General features: G+C 47.1%; 1 protein-coding gene and 1 non-coding gene across 3 annotated transcripts in view; both read left to right on the top strand.

Moving 5' to 3' along the window:
- Positions 1–19,492, top strand: part of TENT2 (terminal nucleotidyltransferase 2) — a 144,832-nt gene that overhangs the window by 90,943 nt on the left and 34,397 nt on the right. For both annotated transcript variants that reach the window (XM_063963497.1, XM_063963501.1), the window contains one exon: positions 12,310–12,446. In XM_063963497.1, the coding sequence (XP_063819567.1) occupies positions 12,310–12,446 (137 nt within the window). The remainder of the gene's footprint in view (positions 1–12,309; positions 12,447–19,492) is intronic.
- Positions 9,208–9,322, top strand: LOC134961521 (U5 spliceosomal RNA). Its single transcript, XR_010187922.1, has one exon. It is a non-coding gene; the product is annotated as a U5 spliceosomal RNA (small nuclear RNA).

The following is a 19,492-nucleotide window of genomic DNA, read 5'->3' as shown; positions in this document are numbered from 1 at the left end:
AAGGATGCTTACCTTCATGTCCCCATTTATCCACCTCATCAGGAGTACCTCAAATTTGTGGTACAGGATTGTCATTACCAATTCCAGACGTTGCCGTTTGGTCTGTCCACGGCACCGAGAATATTTACCAAGGTAATAGCAGAAATGATGGTGCTCCTGCGAAAGCAAGGAGTCACAATTATCCCATACTTGGACGATCTCCTCATAAAGGCGAGATCCAGAGAGCAGTTGCTGATCAGTGTAGCACGCTCTCGGGAAGTGTTACAACAGCACGGCTGGATTCTGAATATTCCAAAGTCGCAGCTGATTTTTACGACGCGTCTGCACTTCCTGGGCATGATTCTGGACACAGACCAGAAGAAGGTTTTTCTCCCGACGGAGAAGGCACAGGAACTCATGACACTGGTCAGAGACCTCTTAAAACCAAAACAGGTGTCGGTGCATCGCTGCACGAGAGTCCTGGGAAAGATGGTGGCGTCATACGAGGCCATTCCCTTCGGCAGGTTTCATGCGAGGACCTTTCAGTGGGATCTGTTGGACAAGTGGTCCGGATTGCATCTACAGATGCATCGGCTGATCACCCTATCCCCCAGGGCCAGGGTGTCTCTTCTGTGGTGGCTGCAGAGTGCTCACCTTCTCGAGGGCCGCAGATTCAGCAATCAGAACTGGGTCCTTGTGACCACGGATGCAAGCCTCCGAGGGTGGGGGGGCAGTCACACAGGGAAGAAATTTCCAGGGTCTGTGGTCAAGTCAGGAGACTTGTCTGCACATCAATATCCTGGAACTAAGGGCCATATACAACGCCCTAAGTCAAGCAGAGACCCTGCTTCGCGACCAATCGGTGCTGATTCAATCAGACAACATCACCGCAGTGGCTCATGTAAACCGCCAAGGCGGCACAAGGAGCAGGGTGGCGATGGCGGAAGCCACCAGAATTCTTCGATGGGCGGAGAATCACGTACCTGTCAGCAGTGTTCATTCCGGGAGTGGACAACTTCCTCAGCAGGCACGACCTCCACCCGGGAGAGTGGGGACTTCATCAAGAAGTCTTCACGCAGATTGCAAGGCGTTGGGAACTGCCACAGGTGGACATGATGGTGTCCCGCCTCAACAAAAAGCTACAGAGGTATTGCGCCAGGTCAAGAGACCCTCAGGCGATAGCTGTAGACGCACTAGTGACACCGTGGGTGTTCCAGTCGGTTTATGTGTTTCCTCCTCTTCCTCTCATACCCAAGGTGCTGAGAATCATAAGAAAAAGAGGAGTGAGAACAATACTCATTGTTCTGGATTGGCCAAGAAGGACTTGGTATCCAGAGCTACAAGAATGCCGGATCCTAGCAGAAAAAGGCATTCCGGATGAGGTTATTCCTACGCTGATAAAGGCTAGGAAGGACGTGACTGCTAAACATTATCACCGTATATGGCGAAAATATGTGGCTTGGTGTGAGGCCAGGAATGCCCCTACAGAGGAATTCCAGCTGGGCCGTTTCCTTCACTTCTTACAGTCGGGAGTGACTTTGGGCCTAAAATTGGGGTCAATTAAGGTCCAGATTTCGGCCCTATCCATTTTCTTTCAAAAAGAACTGGCTTCTCTGCCTGAAGTTCAGACGTTTGTAAAGGGAGTGCTGCATATTCAGCCCCCGTTTGTGCCTCCAGTGGCACCTTGGGATCTTAACGTGGTGTTGGGTTTCCTGAAATCACACTGGTTTGAGCCACTTAAAACCGTGGAGTTAAAATATCTCGCGTGGAAGGTGGTCATGCTATTAGCCTTGGCTTCGGCTAGGCGTGTGTCAGAATTGGCGGCTTTGTCACACAAAAGCCCCTATCTGGTTTTCCATATGGACAGGGCAGAATTGCGGACTCGTCCGTAATTTCTGCCAAAAGTGGTGTCATCTTTTCATATGAACCAACCTATTGTGGTGCCTGTGGCTACTCGTGACTTGGAGGATTCCGAGTTACTGGATGTAGTCAGGGCTTTGAAGATTTATGTAGCCAGAACGGCTAGAGTCAGGAAAACTGAGTCGCTGTTTATCCTGTATGCATCCAACAAGCTGGGTGCTCCTGCTTCAAAGCAAACTATTGCTCGCTGGATCTGTAACACGATTCAGCAGGCTCATTCTGCGGCTGGATTGCCGCTTCCAAAATCAGTAAAAGCCCACTCCACAAGGAAGGTGGGCTCCTCTTGGGCGGCTGCCCGAGGGATCTCGGCATTACAGCTTTGCCGAGTGGCTACTTGGTCAGGTTCAAACACTTTTGCAAAGTTCTACAAGTTTGATACCCTGGCTGAGGAGGACCTTGTGTTTGCTCATTCGGTGCTGCAGAGTCATCCGCACTCTCCCGCCTGTTTGGGAGCTTTGGTATAATCCCCATGGTCCTTACGGAGTCCCCAGCATCCATTAGGACGTTAAGAGAAAATAAGATTTTACTTACCGGTAAATCTATTTCTCGTAGTGGATGCTGGGCGCCCGTCCCAAGTGCGGACTCCTTCTGCAATACTTGTATATAGTTATTGCTTAAATAAGGGTTATGTTATGGTTACATCAGGGTTATCTGATGCTCTGTTGTTCATGCTGTTAACTGGGTAAGTTTATCACGAGTTATACGGTGTGATTAGTGTGGCTGGTATGAGTCTTACCCTGGATTCCAAAATCCTTTCCTTGTACTGTCAGCTCTTCCGGGCACAGTTTCCTTAACCGAGGTCTGGAGGAGGAACATAGAGGGAAGAGCCAGTGCACACCAGTATTCCTAATTCTTTCTTAAAGTGCCCTGTCTCCTGCGGAGCCAGTCTATTCCCCATGGTCCTTACGGAGTCCCCAGCATCCACTACGGACTACGAGAAATAGATTTACCGGTAAGTAAAATCTTATTTTTTCCATCTGTGTTGAATTTTGTGCATTTCCCTTATTAAATTATTCCTCTGCATGGTCTATGTGCTGTATATACGGCACGGTTATTTTTTTAATTTTACAGTCTGTGTGACTGTCAGCGTAGTACTTCATATACTGGTAAATTAAAATCCAAAATAAAATTGGAGGGTGTTCATCGTCATCAGCCGTCTCAAACTCTCTAATACCACATAGCACATTCAGCTTTAACCAGAAGCATTTCTGTGTTGAGACAGGGGCTGCTTATGTAGTAGGGTCCTTTAGAAAGTATCTGCAAAAAAATAAGGGGGTGATTCAAAAGTTCCTGCCGCCCCCTGCTGGGCATCTAAATGAATGGGCGTTTATCAAAGCGTTTCAATTGTTGCTCCGATGACACCCTTTAGTATTTAACATACCTTTGCACAGCTAAAACAGTCTTGTTTGGGCATCTAAAGTCCTGATTTGGCCGCCCACACTACGCACTTTTCACACATTTTTTTTCTTCTCACTTTCAATGTCTGCAAGAAAAAATGTGTCTGCTGCGGCTAATGGGTGTCTACTTGGAGCAACAATTGATAGATGCCCATTTATTTAGTCGCCCACATTTGAATCTCCCCATAAATGTATTACTAAACCTGAAAGTGATACATCACACGCTATGATCATTCCTTCTTGACTGAATGCTTCTCATATCTGAGGCAGGTTTAAGAGTCTGTAGTTCATAAATGTTTTTCAGTGCAACGCTAATGTCCTTTGTGTTTGGGCTAGAAGAGGGAAATAAAATACAGTTATATGTAAAGTATCCGTGCAATAACCACAAATACCAAGGTCCAGAGCAGCATTAGATAGCATCGTGTACGCTGGCAATTGGGATTTGCATTTATTTGCTGGTGCAGTCTGTGGGATATATTATATATGGCACCTGACTGACATTTAATAGCCATGGTTTAGTATCTAGAGCAGCCAATTCATGAATAGTTTTCATTGCATTTTTATGTCTGTAGTATTTAATAATTGCAGATTTAAAGGTTTCATTGTTTTCAGTGGCAACCGCCTAGTAAAAATCTGCCCCTAAGCTTCCACCACAGTGAGCTCCGCCCTGGTACCTAACACTAGTGCAATGCAGGGAGCAGGTGACAGTCCTGGACTGTCCTGCAGTGATAAATAAGGAGTCATTGGCTCTGGCATGGCTTCTGCTCATCTCACATAGGGGTTCACTACGGCTGGCCGGCGGTCGGGCTCCCGGCGCCCAGCATACCGGCGCCGGGAGCCCGACCGCCGGCTGACCGACAGTGTGGCGAGCGCAAATGAGCCCCTTGCGGGCTCGCTGCGCTCGCCACGCTACGGGCACGGTGGCGCGCTACGCGCGCCACACTATTTTATTCTCCCTCTATGGGGGTCGTGGACCCCCACGAGGGAAAATAAGTGTCGGTATGCCGGCGGTCGGGCTCCCGGCGCCGGTATACTGAGCGCCGGGAGCCCGACCGCCGGTATACAGAAGACCACCCCTCACATAGGGGCAGATGTATTAAGCCTGGAGAAGTGATAAAGCAGTGATAAGTGCAAAGTGATAACGCACCAGCCAATCTGCTCCTAACTGTCGATTTACATATTGGAGTTGAGTGGCTGGTGCGTTATCACCTTGCACTTATCACTGCTTTATCACTTCTCCAGGCTTAATACGTACATCTGCCCCACAGTGTTGTGAGTCTCAGCTGTATGCGGTGTACCATGTGCCGCCAGCAGTAGCCGGGTAACTGCAGCACCACTTCTACAGAATATCTGTATGTGGTGTACTGGGTGCCGCTAGCAGTAGCTACAGTAGGTAACTGCAGACCCACTTATACAGACTACCTATATGCGGTGTGCCGCCAGCAGTAGCCGGGTAACTGCAGCACCACTTCTACAGAATATCTGTATGTGGTGTACTGGGTGCCGGCAGCAGTAGCTAGGCAACTGCAGCCCCACTTATGCAGAATATCTGTATGTGGTGTACTGGGTGCCGGCAGCAGTAGCTAGGCAACTGCAGCCCCACTTATGCAGAATATCTGTATGTGGTGTACTGGGTGCCGCCAGCAGTAGCTACAGTAGGCAACTGCAGCCCCACTTATGCAGAATATCTGTATGTGGTGTACTCGGTGCCGGCAGCAGTAGCTAGGCAACTGCAGCCCCACTTATGCAGAATATCTGTATGTGATGTACAGGGTCCCTTCAGCAGTAGCTACAGTAGGTAACTGCAGCCCCACTTATACAGACTACCTATATGCGGTGTGCCGCCAGCAGTAGCTAGGCAACTGCAGCACCACTTATACAGACTACCTATATGCGGTGTGCCGCCAGCAGTAGCTAGGCAACTGCAGCACCACTTATACAGACTACCTATATGCGGTGTGCCGCCAGCAGTAGCTAGGCAACTGCAGCACCACTTATGCAGACTACCTATATGCGGTGTGCCGCCAGCAGTAGCTAGGCAACTGCAGCACCACTTATACAGACTACCTATATGCGGTGTGCCGCCAGCAGTAGCTAGGCAACTGCAGCCCCACTTATGCAGAATATCTGTATGTGATGTACAGGGTCCCTTCAGCAGTAGCTACAGTAGGTAACTGCAGCCCCACTTATACAGACTACCTATATGCGGTGTGCCGCCAGCAGTAGCTAGGCAACTGCAGCACCACTTATACAGACTACCTATATGCGGTGTGCCGCCAGCAGTAGCTAGGCAACTGCAGCACCACTTATGCAGACTACCTATATGCGGTGTGCCGCCAGCAGTAGCTAGGCAACTGCAGCACCACTTAAGTCTACAAGTAGGAGCTGCCACTTTTCTTTATCATCCACTAGGGGTCACTGGAGTACTCTTGGGATATGGACGGGCGTAGCCGAACAAGGGCACTGAATATTTAAATTTAGGACCCTCCCCCCCCTCCATATCCCCGAGTACCTCAGTGTACGACCTCAGTGTTTTTTCGGTGCTCACAGCACGAACAAGGCTTGTGGTATATCCACACTTGGATTTTTATTTTTAAATTTTTACTTTTTATTTTTACACTTAGCACATCCCTTCCCAGTTTCTGGAAAAACATGGGTCCGGGATAGTGCCGCTGCATGGGCAGCGAATGGCGTGTCGGTCCTCACAAAGAGCACCCTCACAGCCACAGGCGCTACAAGGCAGCGCATGGCGTGTCGGTCCTCACAAAGAGCACCCTCACAGCCACAGGCAGTCTGTCTCCTACTGCAACTGGACGGAGATTACAAGCCCGTCACAGCCAGGAGGAGAGCTGAAAACTGGACGGTGCTTACAGTAAGAAGCCCCGTCACAGCCAGGATGGAAGCCCCGTCACAATCTGGACGGAGCTTACAGAAGTACGACACTACAAGGTATGGTGAGGGGGTCAGGGCGGTCAGCTCACGCTGCCGCCCTGCTGTGTGAGTGTTAACTGTACAGGGAGCTGGCCGCCGCTGAGCACGCCGCTGACGGGTCCCGCTGAAGCAATGAAGTTCCACCTGATAGTGGTTAGAATGAGAAAGGTTCTCCTTACATTATACGGAGCGGCCGCACGTCACTCAGACGCCGGCCGCTCTCACTGCTCTGAGGGCCCGCCACCACTACGCAGCGCCGACTCCTTGGCTGAACTAAGCAGAGCGGCCGCACGTCACTCAGACGCCGGCCGCTCTCACTGCTCTGATGCGGCACCGCTATGCCGCACTCTCCGGGCGCTCTCACTGCTCTGATGCGGCACCGCTATGCCGCACTCTCCGGGCGCTCATCTAAACAGAGCGGCCGCACGTCACTCAGACGCCGGCCGCTCTCACTGCTCGGATGGCCCGGCACGCCGCCGACACTCTCCTGTGTACTAAAGAGCGGCCGCACGTCACTCAAGGACGCCGGCCACTCTCCCAGTGAAACACCGCAGACACAGGGAGACTGTGTACTGCTGAAAGAAGGAGCTTCCGGTCGGCTCCCCGGCGCTAGATACAGGCTCTCCTGCTCTCCCTGCACCCGATCCCCGTACGCTGCAGGTAACATGGGGATGCAGGGGGGGGGGGGGGGGAGGGGGAATAATACCCATAGCAGCAGCAAAGGCTGCATGGGTTCAAGCAGCGCAGCACTTTAAACAATGTACACTGTGTACTGTGATATACAGCACGTTTTATATATATATAATATATAATAAAGCTTTTGCTGGCATAACTGTCTATAATATCAGTATGAACTGATTATATGTGTAAACACTTTGTATATATATATATATAATATATATATGAGGCTTTGGCTGGCAATAGGTTATCAGTGGCATAACCTATTGCACGTTTAACCAAGTTTTCTGTTATTTTTGGTTAAGGTTGCAAAATAAATACACTGCAGGCAGTGCTCATATTATTTGACTAAATGCATATATTTTACTGTATCCTACAACTGGGTTATAACTGTATATAAGCATAGTAACTGTATAATAGGCTATTAAGCCTATATATATTAAAACTGCAGCAGGTAAACTACTGTGATTTTCTGTGAAAGCATGGCATGACGGCCATTTTAATCATTGCTGGTTTTCCAGTTATAATTCTAGACCATACACCTCTAATCCACAAGGAGGCGCAGGGGTGTTAGTGGGAATTTTTACTTCAGGATAATTCTAGAACATTCCTGCCCTACATCGTTAAGCCACCAGAAGGCGCAGGGGTGTTAGTAGGAATTTGGTTCGGGTTTCATGCCCATGTGAACTGCTTTTCACATAAAGAACAATTTAGTTTCCTAATAAATATGCTGTTCAGCAATATATATATAGAGATATATGCCATATAATAATGTTATTAAGGCGTGCAAGTGTCTGTCTGTTGCCTATTATGATGTCTGTCTACATAGCAAATAAGGCTCTAGTGCAGACTAAAAATGTTAACATTGGCAATTCAAATTAAAACAGCGGTAATCGGAGTCTCAGAATAACTCCGCCAGCGCTAACAAAAGACAGTCTTTCCAAAGTGACAATTTTCCTTTGGGTACCAGAGTGTTTATTTCACTAGTCTTATAATTTAATGCACGATTCTATGTCAAATCTCACACCGATAACTACAAGTGAGAAGTGTACATTAGTCCAGCATTCAGATAGTGCGGGGTTTTGGAAAACATTATAAAAACCACAGATACATTTGGGTCACTAGAATCTATGTATGGAACCATGCCGATCACTGTTAAAAGACGCTGCAAAGTATATCTGTAAAGCTTCTGCTAACGCCGGTTATTTTCATTGTCGCTAGTTAAGTGCGACAAGACCAGAGCTTGTTTGCTCCTAAATTTGATATATGTGTAACGCCATTTTATCCCTTTAGGATATTCTGCCATTAGCGCATACAATACTTGTAACGGCGTTTTATTCCTTTATAAGAGCCAGTGGTTTAATGACCTCTTTTACAATTGTGGAAGCGCGTCTTTACATGTTACATTTGCGAGGTTTCAGGACTTCAACTCATACATGTCTCAGCTATTTACAGCTTAAGGTACAAAACTGCCTCTGTCGAACGGTTTGGCAGGTTGTCATTTAGTCTTTGCTGGTTTATAAACCAGGCAGTAGTACGCCAACAGAGTCAGAGTTATTTATTCACCTCTGTTTTAGCAAGACCAAACAGCTCTGTCGCAATATCAAAAGTCATTTACTACAGTAGAAAATGGATTTTCTGCGGTTAGTATTTGCTTATTGGAGCCACAAAATTTGCATAATTGCATTTGATCTTGACAATGCGTATTTACCCAGTCCGGTATGTTCATCACAGGTTCTAGCGTTTGCAAATCGCCACAACCATTAACCATTTCATATCTACCGTTGCTTATCGCTTTGGGTATTTACCAAAGTGATGTTGGGATGATAGCTCATCTCACATAAGAACTCTGTCTCAACAAAGTTCCTCTAACTTGCGCTACTAAGGTATACTGCGGTAGCAGATCAAGTTCGAAAACAATCGCATCTAATTCCGTCTAAACGATGTCAATGCCTAGGTAAGATGATAAATACGGTAAATCAAAGACTTTTACCTACTACACCAGCAATAACAAATGTACGTCTAGTAATTAGTGCAAAACACGCACACTAGCGGTACATTGGTGTATTCACCTATTAAGAATAAAGATGTGTTTTCAATTTAGTTCACCACCCTTCACTCGCGTTTCCCACAGAGGGAAAAGGGTGCATATACTCTGGACGACAGTCGCACAGGGTCAGGATTTGTAGTTAAAATCAGCGACAAAGGTTCTAAAACACGACAGATTGCTGTCGATAAAGGTCCTAGAACTCTGTGCATTTTACAATGCAATACATGATTCGCTTTCAGTCTGACCAGGTATATACTCTATTTTCTCTTCAGAACGAATAAATCTTTCGCCTTTTACTAAAGATTTCTGTGGAGAGGAACAACCATGAGTTTCAGGTAAATGTTTGATGCCTGTCTCACGCTGGCCTTAAGCAGTCAAACAAGGCAACGGCAGTTGCATACACAACAACCAGTGAGAACCAAGAAGCCGCATGGCAATGCGGCATGTGACTCAAATCCTCAATGGCTCAGAACACCATTATGTGAAAATGTCAAGAGATCATTACGTGAGTGGACATCTGTTAGACAGAGGATCTCACCCGTCAGAATTTGGATCCTGAAAACTGGACATTAAATCCAGAGGTGTTTCATAGGTGAGTCCACAGAAGGGGGTTACCCTCAAGTATACATGATGGCATCTCGCCACAGTTACAAAAGCTCAGTATGTGTACAAAACAGATCACAAGGGCAGTGGCGGTGGAGTCTCTCACATTCATGTGGTCATTCATCATCGTGTATCTGGCTCCACCAGTTTCCGCTGCTCTCTCTGTTGTCAAAACGGCTCATAAGACAGTTGTCACAGTCATACTGGTGGTAGCTCATGGGTTTCGGAGAAGTTTGCTTCTCGAATTTTCAAGGAATACTTGCACACGATCTTGGCCCGCTCATAATACGTCCAACCTGTTACATCAGGGAACGTTAGTTTACCCATAGTTACCTATGTACCTATTATCTAGGTACCGCAGCTGCGGTTGACGGGGTGAGGGTGCAGACCGCCCTCTTAAGAAATTGAGCATTACAGTATCGGTTATACTAACCATGTTACGAAATAGTAAGCCGTTTAAGGCAGCTCATTTTTACAAAATTTCGTGTGCTTACATAGGTTGTAAACCTCAGAAGTTTCCAACATCATCCTTCAAGTAACCCGTATTCTGTTAAACGGGGTGGGATGGAAAACTGCGTTGATCTGCACGAAGAGTGCAGGTATCTGTGTGGTAAACTTATTTTCAAAGACGTTTGCCTCTATTGGCGTCTGTACACATCTTTCTACAAGGTGTCATCAAAGTTCACACTCTATTTATCCCACCTACAGCGCCAGGCGACTTGAAGTTGGGTTCAGATTTCTTACAGTTTTCATATTTTGAACCCTTTCAACAAATGGGAATTAAGTTTCTCACTTTGGAAAACAATTTTCTTATAGCCTTGGCTTCGGCAAGGGTTTTGTTTTCATATTTGGGTGCCTTGTATTCCAAGCCACCGTATTTGAGTTTTCTCATGACAAAGCAGATCTTCGGACGAATCACGCTTTCGTATTCTTCACATCAATATACCAATAGGGGTTCCTGTGTGGACAGCACATTCTAGAATTCTGAATGTGGTACACGCATTACGCGTTTATATATGTCCCGAACGTCAACAGTATGTGATATAAATACGTTGTTTGTTCTCTATGATACTGCCAACTGGGGTTAGCCAGTTTCTTAGCAGACATTATCCAGTTGGGTAATAATAATGACTACAAGTCAGGTTTACTTTAAGGCTAAGTTACAATCGCCTACGTCAGTAATAGCTCATGCCACAGGTTCTGTGGGAATGTCAGACCCAGTGGGTCGTGGAGTGTCTAAAACGCGGCTATATAGCCTTCATGTGCACCATGTTTGTGCACGTTTACACGTTATAAATGGTGGCGCCATCAGCATTTAGCTTTGGGCTGCCTACTGTTACAAGTATCAAACAGCTCTCCCGCCCACGAGGGAAGCTTTGGTACGTCCCAAGAGTACTCCAGTGACCCCTAGTGGATGATAAAGAAAATAGGATTTTGGTACTTACCAGGTAAATCCTTTTCTTTGAATCCATAGGGGGCACTGGACGCCCACCCAGAGCAGTTTTACCTGGGTTGTGTTAAGCTCAAGGGAGCTTAGGGTAACAAGTTTTACTTCATTGATATTAAGCTCAAAGGAGCTTATGGTAACACATTTTCACCGATTGGTTCAAATTATAAAGTTCTATCGGTTATGGTGTCAACTGTTTAGTTGACAGTAAGGTTATGGGTCAACATTGTGTTGTCCGTTATGTTATAGGTATTCTCCATTGTCAACCTCTCTATATCGTTCCTGTTCGCTCAGTAAAAAACACTGAGGTCGTACACTGAGGTACTCGGGGATATGGAGGGGGGGGAGGGTCCTAAATTTAAATATTCAGTGCCCTTGTTCGGCTACGCCCGTCCATATCCCAAGAGTACTCCAGTGCCCCCTATGGATTCAAAGAAAAGGATTTACCTGGTAAGTACCAAAATCCTATTATTGATTTCATTCTTGATAACTTTAGGAAAAAAGCTTAACGTGGGGTCCTTGCCTGTTTATGGCAAATTGACTGGTATTGCTTTGTAAAAAATGTTGTTTGTACAGGTTGAGTCTCCCAAATCTTAAATTCATGTGTCCAGAAGCATTTTGGATTTTTCTGTGTTTTGGAGTATTTGCCAACCATAATGAGAGATGTTGGGGATGGGACCTAAGTCTGAACACAAAATACTTTTTGTTTTTGTATACACCTTACACATATAGCCTGAAGGTAATGTTATACACTGTTTAATAATTGTGTGCATTAAACAAAGCTTGTGTACATACACAAAATGTAATTTGTTTCATCTATACATACAGCCTAAAGGTAATTTTATAAAATAATTTTTTGTCCTTTTCTGCTTAAAACAAAGTTTATGTACACTGCACCATCAGAAAGCAAAGGTGTCACTATCTGTCGCACACAAACAGTGTGGGGTTTTGGATATCAGATTTTTGGATCTGGGACGCTCAGCCTGTGTGTGTATATAATATAATTTTGTTTATAAAAAGTATCTCCTATATAGAGTTGGTTTAGCGCAAATATCCATGACAGCACTAGGAGTGCCCCTTTTGTAACAACCTGTGTCTAATAAAGAGACTCCTAATGGGGCATATTTCAGGCATGTCAGATATGTCATACTGCTAGTAAGAAGATCCCTGTGTCATTGGGTTTCTATACACATGTCTGTATATGTTGTATGCAGTATAATATGAATTGTATGAAATGTCATTTACATTCACGTTATGCATGTGATATGGACCATTTTACCAGCGTTGTTCTGTTTCTCTGCCAGGAATGTTTTAGCCCTTCTATGCAGTTACAGCTTGTCCATCACGCTCCTCGCCACGTTCCTCAGTACCTGTCCAAAAATGAAGTACACCTGGGTGATCTTATTGTGGGATTTTTCAAATACTTTGCCATACAGTTTGAGTAAGTAGTGCAATGTAATTGTTCAGTTAGAATTACAAGTGACCATTCACCTAGTATTGGGTCCTGATTGCAAGTAGACACCTATGGGTGTCCGCTTTTGTGGGATTTTAAGACCCAGCATCCTTCTACCCATGGTCTACACTGTAACTGAAGGCATTGCTGGACTATTGCTCAGATACTTTATTATTTCTCTGATGTCCTAGTGGATGCTGGGAACTCCGTAAGGACCATGGGGAATAGCGGCTCCGCAGGAGACTGGGCACAACTAAGAAAGATTTAGGACTACCTGGTGTGCACTGGCTCCTCCCTCTATGCCCCTCCTCCAGACCTCAGTTAGAATTTTGTGCCCGGCCGAGCTGGATGCACACTAGGGGCTCTCCTGAGCTCCTAGAAAAGAAAGTAAATTTTAGGTTTTTTATTTTCAGTGAGATCTGCTGGCAACAGACTCACTGCTACGTGGGACTAAGGGGAGAGAAGCGAACCTACCTGCTTGCAGCTAGCTTGGGCTTCTAGGCTACTGGGCACCATTAGCTCCAAAGGGATCGAACACAGGCCCAGCCTCGGTCGTCCGGTCCCGGAGCCGCGCCGCCGTCCCCCTTACAGAGCCAGAAGCAAGAAGACGTTCCTGGAAATCGGCGGCAGAAGACTTCGGTCTTCATCAAGGTAGCGCACAGCACTGCAGCTGTGCGCCATTGCTCCCCATGCACACCACATACTCCGGTCACTGATGGGTGCAGGGCGCTGGGGGGGGGCGCCCTGGGCTGCAATATGAGTACGTTGCTGGCAAATACCACATAATATAGTCATAAAGACTATATATGTGTAAAATACCCCTGCCAAATATACATTTAAAAAGCGGGAGAAGTCCGCCGGAAAAGGGGCGGGGCTATCTCCCTCAGCACACTGGCGCCATTTTCCCTCACAGCTCCGCTGGAAGGACGCTCCCAAGGCTCTCCCCTGCAGTTTCCAGAATACATAGGGTAAAAAAGAGAGGGGGGGCACTAAATTTAGGCGCATATAATATATATATATAGCTGCTATAGGGAAAAATCACTTGTGTAGTGTGTATCCCTGCATTATATAGCGCTCTGGTGTGTGCTGGCATACTCTCTCTCTGTCTCCCCAAAGGACTTTGTTGGGTCCTGTCCTCGTTCAGAGCATTCCCTGTGTGTGTGCGGTGTCGGTACGGCTGTGTCGACATGTTTGATGAGGAGGCTTATGTGGAGGCGGAGCAGGGGCCGATAAATGTGATGTCACCCCCTGTGGGGTCGACACTTGAATGGATGGACATGTGGAAGGAATTACGTGACAGTGTCAACTCCTTACATAAAAGGTTTGACGACATAGCAGATGTGGGACAGCCGGCTTCTCAGCTCGTGCCTGCCCAGGCGTCTCAAAAGCCATCAGGGGCTCTAAAACGCCCGCTACCTCAGATGGCAGACACAGATGTCGACACGGATACTGACTCCAGTGTCGACGATGATGAGACTAGTGTACATTCCAATAGAGCCACCCGTTACATGATTACGGCAATGAAAAATGTGTTGCACATTTCTGATATTACCCCAGGTACCACAAAAAAGGGTATTATGTTTGGGGAGAAAAAACTACCAGTGGTTTTTCCCCCTTCTGATGAATTAAATGAAGTATGTGAAGAAGCGTGGGCTTCCCCCGATAAGAAACTGGTAATTTCTAAAAAGTTACTAATGGCGTACCCTTTCCCGCCAGAGGATAGGTCACGTTGGGAGACATCCCCTAGGGTGGATAAAGCGCTCACACGCCTGTCAGAGAAGGTGGCACTACCGTCTCCGGACACGGCCGCCCTAAAGGAACCTGCTGATAGGAAGCAGGAGGCTATCCTGAAGTCTGTATATACACACTCAGGAATTATACTGAGACCGGCTATTGCTTCAGCATGGATGTGCAGTGCTGCAGCTGCGTGGTCAGATTCCCTGTCGGAAAACATTGATACCCTAGACAGGGACACTATATTGCTAACCGTAGAGCATATTAAAGACGCTGTCTTATACATGAGAGATGCACAGAGGGATATTTGCCGGCTGGCATCTAAAATAAACGCAATGTCCATTTCTGCCAGGAGAGGATTGTGGACTCGGCAGTGGACAGGGGATGCAGATTCTAAAAGGCACATGGAAGTTTTGCCTTACAAGGGTGAGGAGTTGTTTGGGGATGGTCTCTCGGACCTCATTTCCACAGCAACAGCTGGGAAGTCAGCATTTTTACCCCATGTTCCCTCACAGCCAAAGAAAGCACCGTATTATCAGGTACAGTCCTTTCGGCCCCAGAAAGGCAAGCGGGTTAGAGGCGCGTCCTTTCTGCCCAGAGGCAGAGGTAGAGGGAAAAAGCTGCAACATACAGCCAGTTCCCAGGAACAAAAGTCCTCCCCCGCTTCCTCTAAGTCCACCGCATGACGCTGGGGCTCCACAGGCGGAGCCAGGTACGGTGGGGGCCCGTCTCAAGAACTTCAGCAACCAGTGGGCTCGTTCACGGGTGGATCCCTGGATTCTACAGGTAGTATCTCGGGGGTACAAGCTGGAATTCGAGACGTCTCCCCCTCGCCGTTTCCTCAAATCTGCCTTGCCGACAGCTCCCCTGGACAGGGAGGCAGTGCTGGAGGCGATTCACAAGCTGTATTCTCAGCAGGTGATAATCAAGGTACCCCTCCTTCAACAAGGACGGGGTTACTATTCCACAATGTTTGTGGTACCTAAACCGGACGGTTCGGTGAGACCCATTTTAAATTTAAAATCTTTGAATACTTATATAAGAAGGTTCAAGTTCAAGATGGAATCGCTCAGAGCGGTGATTGCAAGCCTGGACGAGGGGGATTACATGGTGTCACTGGACATCAAGGATGCTTACCTGCATGTCCCCATTTACCCTCCTCACCAGGAGTACCTCAGATTTGTGGTACAGGACTGTCATTACCAATTCCAGACGTTGCCGTTTGGTCTGACACGGCTCCGAGGGTATTTACCAAGGTAATGGCCGAAATGATGATACTCCTTCGGAAAAAGGGAGTTTTAATTATCCCGTACTTGGACGATCTCCTTATAAAGGCGAGGTCCAGAGAACAGTTGTTGATCGGAGTAGCACTAGCTCGGGAAGTGCTACAACAGCACGGCTGGATCCTGAATATTCCAAAGTCGCAGCTGGTTCCTACAACGCGTCTACTGTTCCTGGGGATGGTTCTGGACACAGAACAGAAAAAAGTGTTTCTCCCGGAGGAGAAGGCCAAGGAGTTGTCATCTCTAGTCAGAGACCTCCTAAAACCAAAACAGGTGTCTGTGCACCACTGCATGCGAGTCCTGGGAAAGATGGTGGCTTCTTACGAAGCAATTCCATTCGGAAGGTTTCATGCAAGGATCTTTCAGTGGGATCTGTTGGACAAGTGGTCCGGGTCGCATCTTCAGATGCATCGGCTGATAACCCTGTCTCCAAGGGCCAGGGTGTCGCTACTGTGGTGGCTGCAGAGTGCTCATCTTCTAGAGGGCCGCAGATTCGGCATACAGGACTGGATCCTGGTGACCACGGATGCCAGCCTTCGAGGTTGGGGGGCAGTCACACAGGGAAGAAACTTCCAAGGACTATGGACAAGTCAGGAGACTTCCCTACACATAAATATTCTGGAACTAAGGGCCATTTACAATGCCCTAAGTCAGGCAAGACCCCTGCTTCAACACCAGCCGGTGCTGATACAGTCAGACAACATCACGGCGGTCGCCCATGTAAATCGTCAGGGCGGCACAAGAAGCAGGATGGCGATGGCAGAAGCCACAAGGATTCTCAGATGGGCAGAAAATCATGTGTTAGCACTGTCAGCAGTGTTCATTCCGGGAGTGGACAACTGGGAAGCAGACTTCCTCAGCAGGCACGACCTCCACCCGGGAGAGTGGGGACTTCATCCAGAAGTCTTCCAAATGATTGTACACCGTTGGGAAAGGCCACAGGTGGACATGATGGCGTCCCGCCTCAACAAAAAGCTAAAAAGATATTGCGCCAGGTCAAGGGACCCTCAGTCGATAGCTGTGGACGCTCTAATGACACTGTGGGTGTACCAGTCGGTTTATGTGTTCCCTCCTCTGCCTCTCATACCCAAGGTACTGAGAATAATAAGAAGGAGAGGAGTAAGAACTATACTTGTGGTTTCCGGATTGGCCAAGAAGAGCTTGGTACCCAGAACTTCAAGAAATGATCTCAGAGGACCCATGGCCTCTGCTGCTCAGACAGGACCTGCTGCAGCAGGGACCCTGTCTGTTCTAAGACTTACCGCGACTGCGTTTGACGGCATGGCAGTTGAACGCCGGATCTTGAAGGAAAAGGGCATTCCGGAGGAAGTCATCCCTACGCTGATTAAAGCTAGGAAGGAGGTGACCGCAAACCATTATCACCGCATATGGCGAAAATATGTTGCGTGGTGTGAGGCCAGAAGGGCCCCAACGGAGGAATTTCAGCTGGGTCGATTTCTGCACTTCCTACTGTCAGGGGTGACTATGGGCCTCAAATTAGGTTCCATTAAGGTCCAGATTTCGGCTCTGTCGATTTTCTTCCAAAAAGAACTGGCTTCACTGCCTGAAGTTCAGACGTTTGTTAAAGGAGTGCTGCATATTCAGCTGCTTTTGTGCCTCCAGTGGCACCTTGGGATCTCAACGTGGTGTTGGATTTCCTTAAGTCACATTGGTTTGAGCCACTTAAAACCGTGGAACTAAAATATCTCACGTGGAAAGTGGTCACGCTGTTGGCCTTGGCTTCGGCCAGGCGTGTGTCAGAATTGGCGGCTTTGTCATGTAAAAGCCCTTATCTGATTTTCCATATGGATAGGGCAGAATTGAGGACTCGTCACCAATTTCTTCCTAAGGTGGTATCTGCTTTTCATTTGAACCAACCTATTGGGTGCCTGCGGCTACTAAGGACTTGGAGGATTCCAAGTTGCTGGACGTAGTCAGGGCCATGAAAATCTATGTTTCCAGGACGGCTGGAGTCAGGAAAACTGACTCGCTATTTATCCTGTAGGCGCCCAACAAGCTGGGTGCTCCTGCTTCAAAGCAGTCTATTGCTCGCTGGATCTGTAGTACGATTCAACTTGCACATTCTGCGGCTGGACTGCCGCATCCTAAATCTGTAAAAGCCCATTCCACGAGGAAAGTGGGCTCTTCTTGGGCGGCTGCCCGAGGGGTCTCGGCTTTACAACTTTGCCGAGCTGCTACTTGGTCGGGTTCAAACACGTTTGCCAAGTTCTACAAGTTTGATACCCTGGCTGAGGAGGACCTTGCTTTTGCTCATTCGGTACTGCAGAGTCATCTGCACTCTCCCGCCCGTTTGGGAGCTTTGGTATAATCCCCATGGTCCTTACGGAGTTCCCAGCATCCACTAGGACGTCAGAGAAAATAAGAATTTACTCACCGGTAATTCTATTTCTCGTAGTCCGTAGTGGATGCTGGGCGCCCATCCCAAGTGCGGATTGTCTGCAATACTTGTATATAGTTATTGCCTAACTAAAGGGTTATTGCTTAGAGCCATCTGTTGAGAGGCTCAGTTATTTTTCATACTGTTAACTGGGTATAGTATCACGAGTTATACGGTGTGGCTGGTATGAGTCTTACCCGGGATTCCAAAATCCTTTCCTTATTGTGTCAGCTCTTCCGGGCACAGTATCCTAACTGAGGTCTGGAGGACGGGCATAGAGGGAGGAGCCAGTGCACACCAGGTAGTCCTAAATGTTTCTTAGTTGTGCCCAGTCTCCTGCGGAGCCGCTATTCCCCATGGTCCTTACGGAGTTCCCAGCATCCACTACGGACTACGAGAAATAGAATTACCGGTGAGTAAATTCTTATTTATTATTTATTATTATTAATATTATTATTATTATTATTATTATCATTTATTTGTCACCGTGTGGAAAACAGAACATAAATGCAGACATGAGCACAAAGTATGTTCTGCTCACGAAGCAGCAAGTGGAACAAGATTGCATCTTTAGCATTACCCACTCACAGGCCCCCTCGGTTATAAAAATGTTCTGTACTTTTAATAAAATGGTAATCTCTTCTATAGTGTTACCTAATTAATTTAATTCTTGTTCTAATTGCTGTATTAGAACTGTACCTTCCTCAGAGAACTGTCTTAAACTTGTTATTGATAGAGCCTATCCTGGTTGCACTCGTTCTCATTTTCTGCCTTTGTATTGGAATTTGCCTCAAAGCTGAAAATGTGGTTCTTGGTGGAGCTCTAGGGGGCATAGTTATTATCCGGTTTTAGACCCGATATTTTCTTATTGCTGCAATAACCTGCCATAAGCAACACTCTGAGAAATTGATCTAAAGATGACGTTAGTTACCTGGGGCCAAGCTCTGTAATAGTAAGTCTCACAAATAGAAACCTATGTGGACTGCTATTGTGTTCTAAAACATGGGTAATGCAGAATATATCAGAAATACACACAGGGGATGCTTGAAATTGGTGTTTTCAGGAATATCTTGCACAATTGCTTTATTTAATTTTTTTTAAATGGCCTCCTGTCTTTAGGTCGACCACACTTGCGTCGACAGTCATTAGGTCGACCTCTATTGGTCGACAAGCACTAGGTCGACATGGGAATAGGTCGACATGAGTTTTTACCTTTTTTTCTTTTCTTTTTCTCTTACGTCCTAGAGGATGCTGGCGACTCCGTAAGGACCATGGGGTATAGACGGGCTCCGCAGGAGATGTGGGCACAGGGCCGGCTCTTCCATTAGGCAGCTTTAGGCGGCTGCCTAGGGGCGCAGGCCCTTGGAGGCGCCACTGAATTCATCAAGCAATAAATTGAAGGATGTCTCTGTACGAGACATCCTCTTTTCTCTTACGTCCTAGATGATGCTGGGGACTCCGTAAGGACCATGGGGATAGACGGACTCCGCAGGAGACATGGGCACTAAGAACTTTAGGTATGGGTGTGCACTGGCTCCTCCCTCTATGCCCCTCCTCCAGACTTCAGTTTATTACTGTGCCCAGAGGAGACTGGGTGCATTACAGGGAGCTCTCCTGAG

The sequence above is a fragment of the Pseudophryne corroboree genome, chromosome 1, assembly GCF_028390025.1.
Source record: "Pseudophryne corroboree isolate aPseCor3 chromosome 1, aPseCor3.hap2, whole genome shotgun sequence".
Classification (NCBI taxonomy): domain Eukaryota; kingdom Metazoa; phylum Chordata; class Amphibia; order Anura; family Myobatrachidae; genus Pseudophryne; species Pseudophryne corroboree.
The sequence above is the reverse complement of the archived record's forward strand: the minus strand, read 5'-3'. Positions and strand labels throughout refer to the sequence as shown.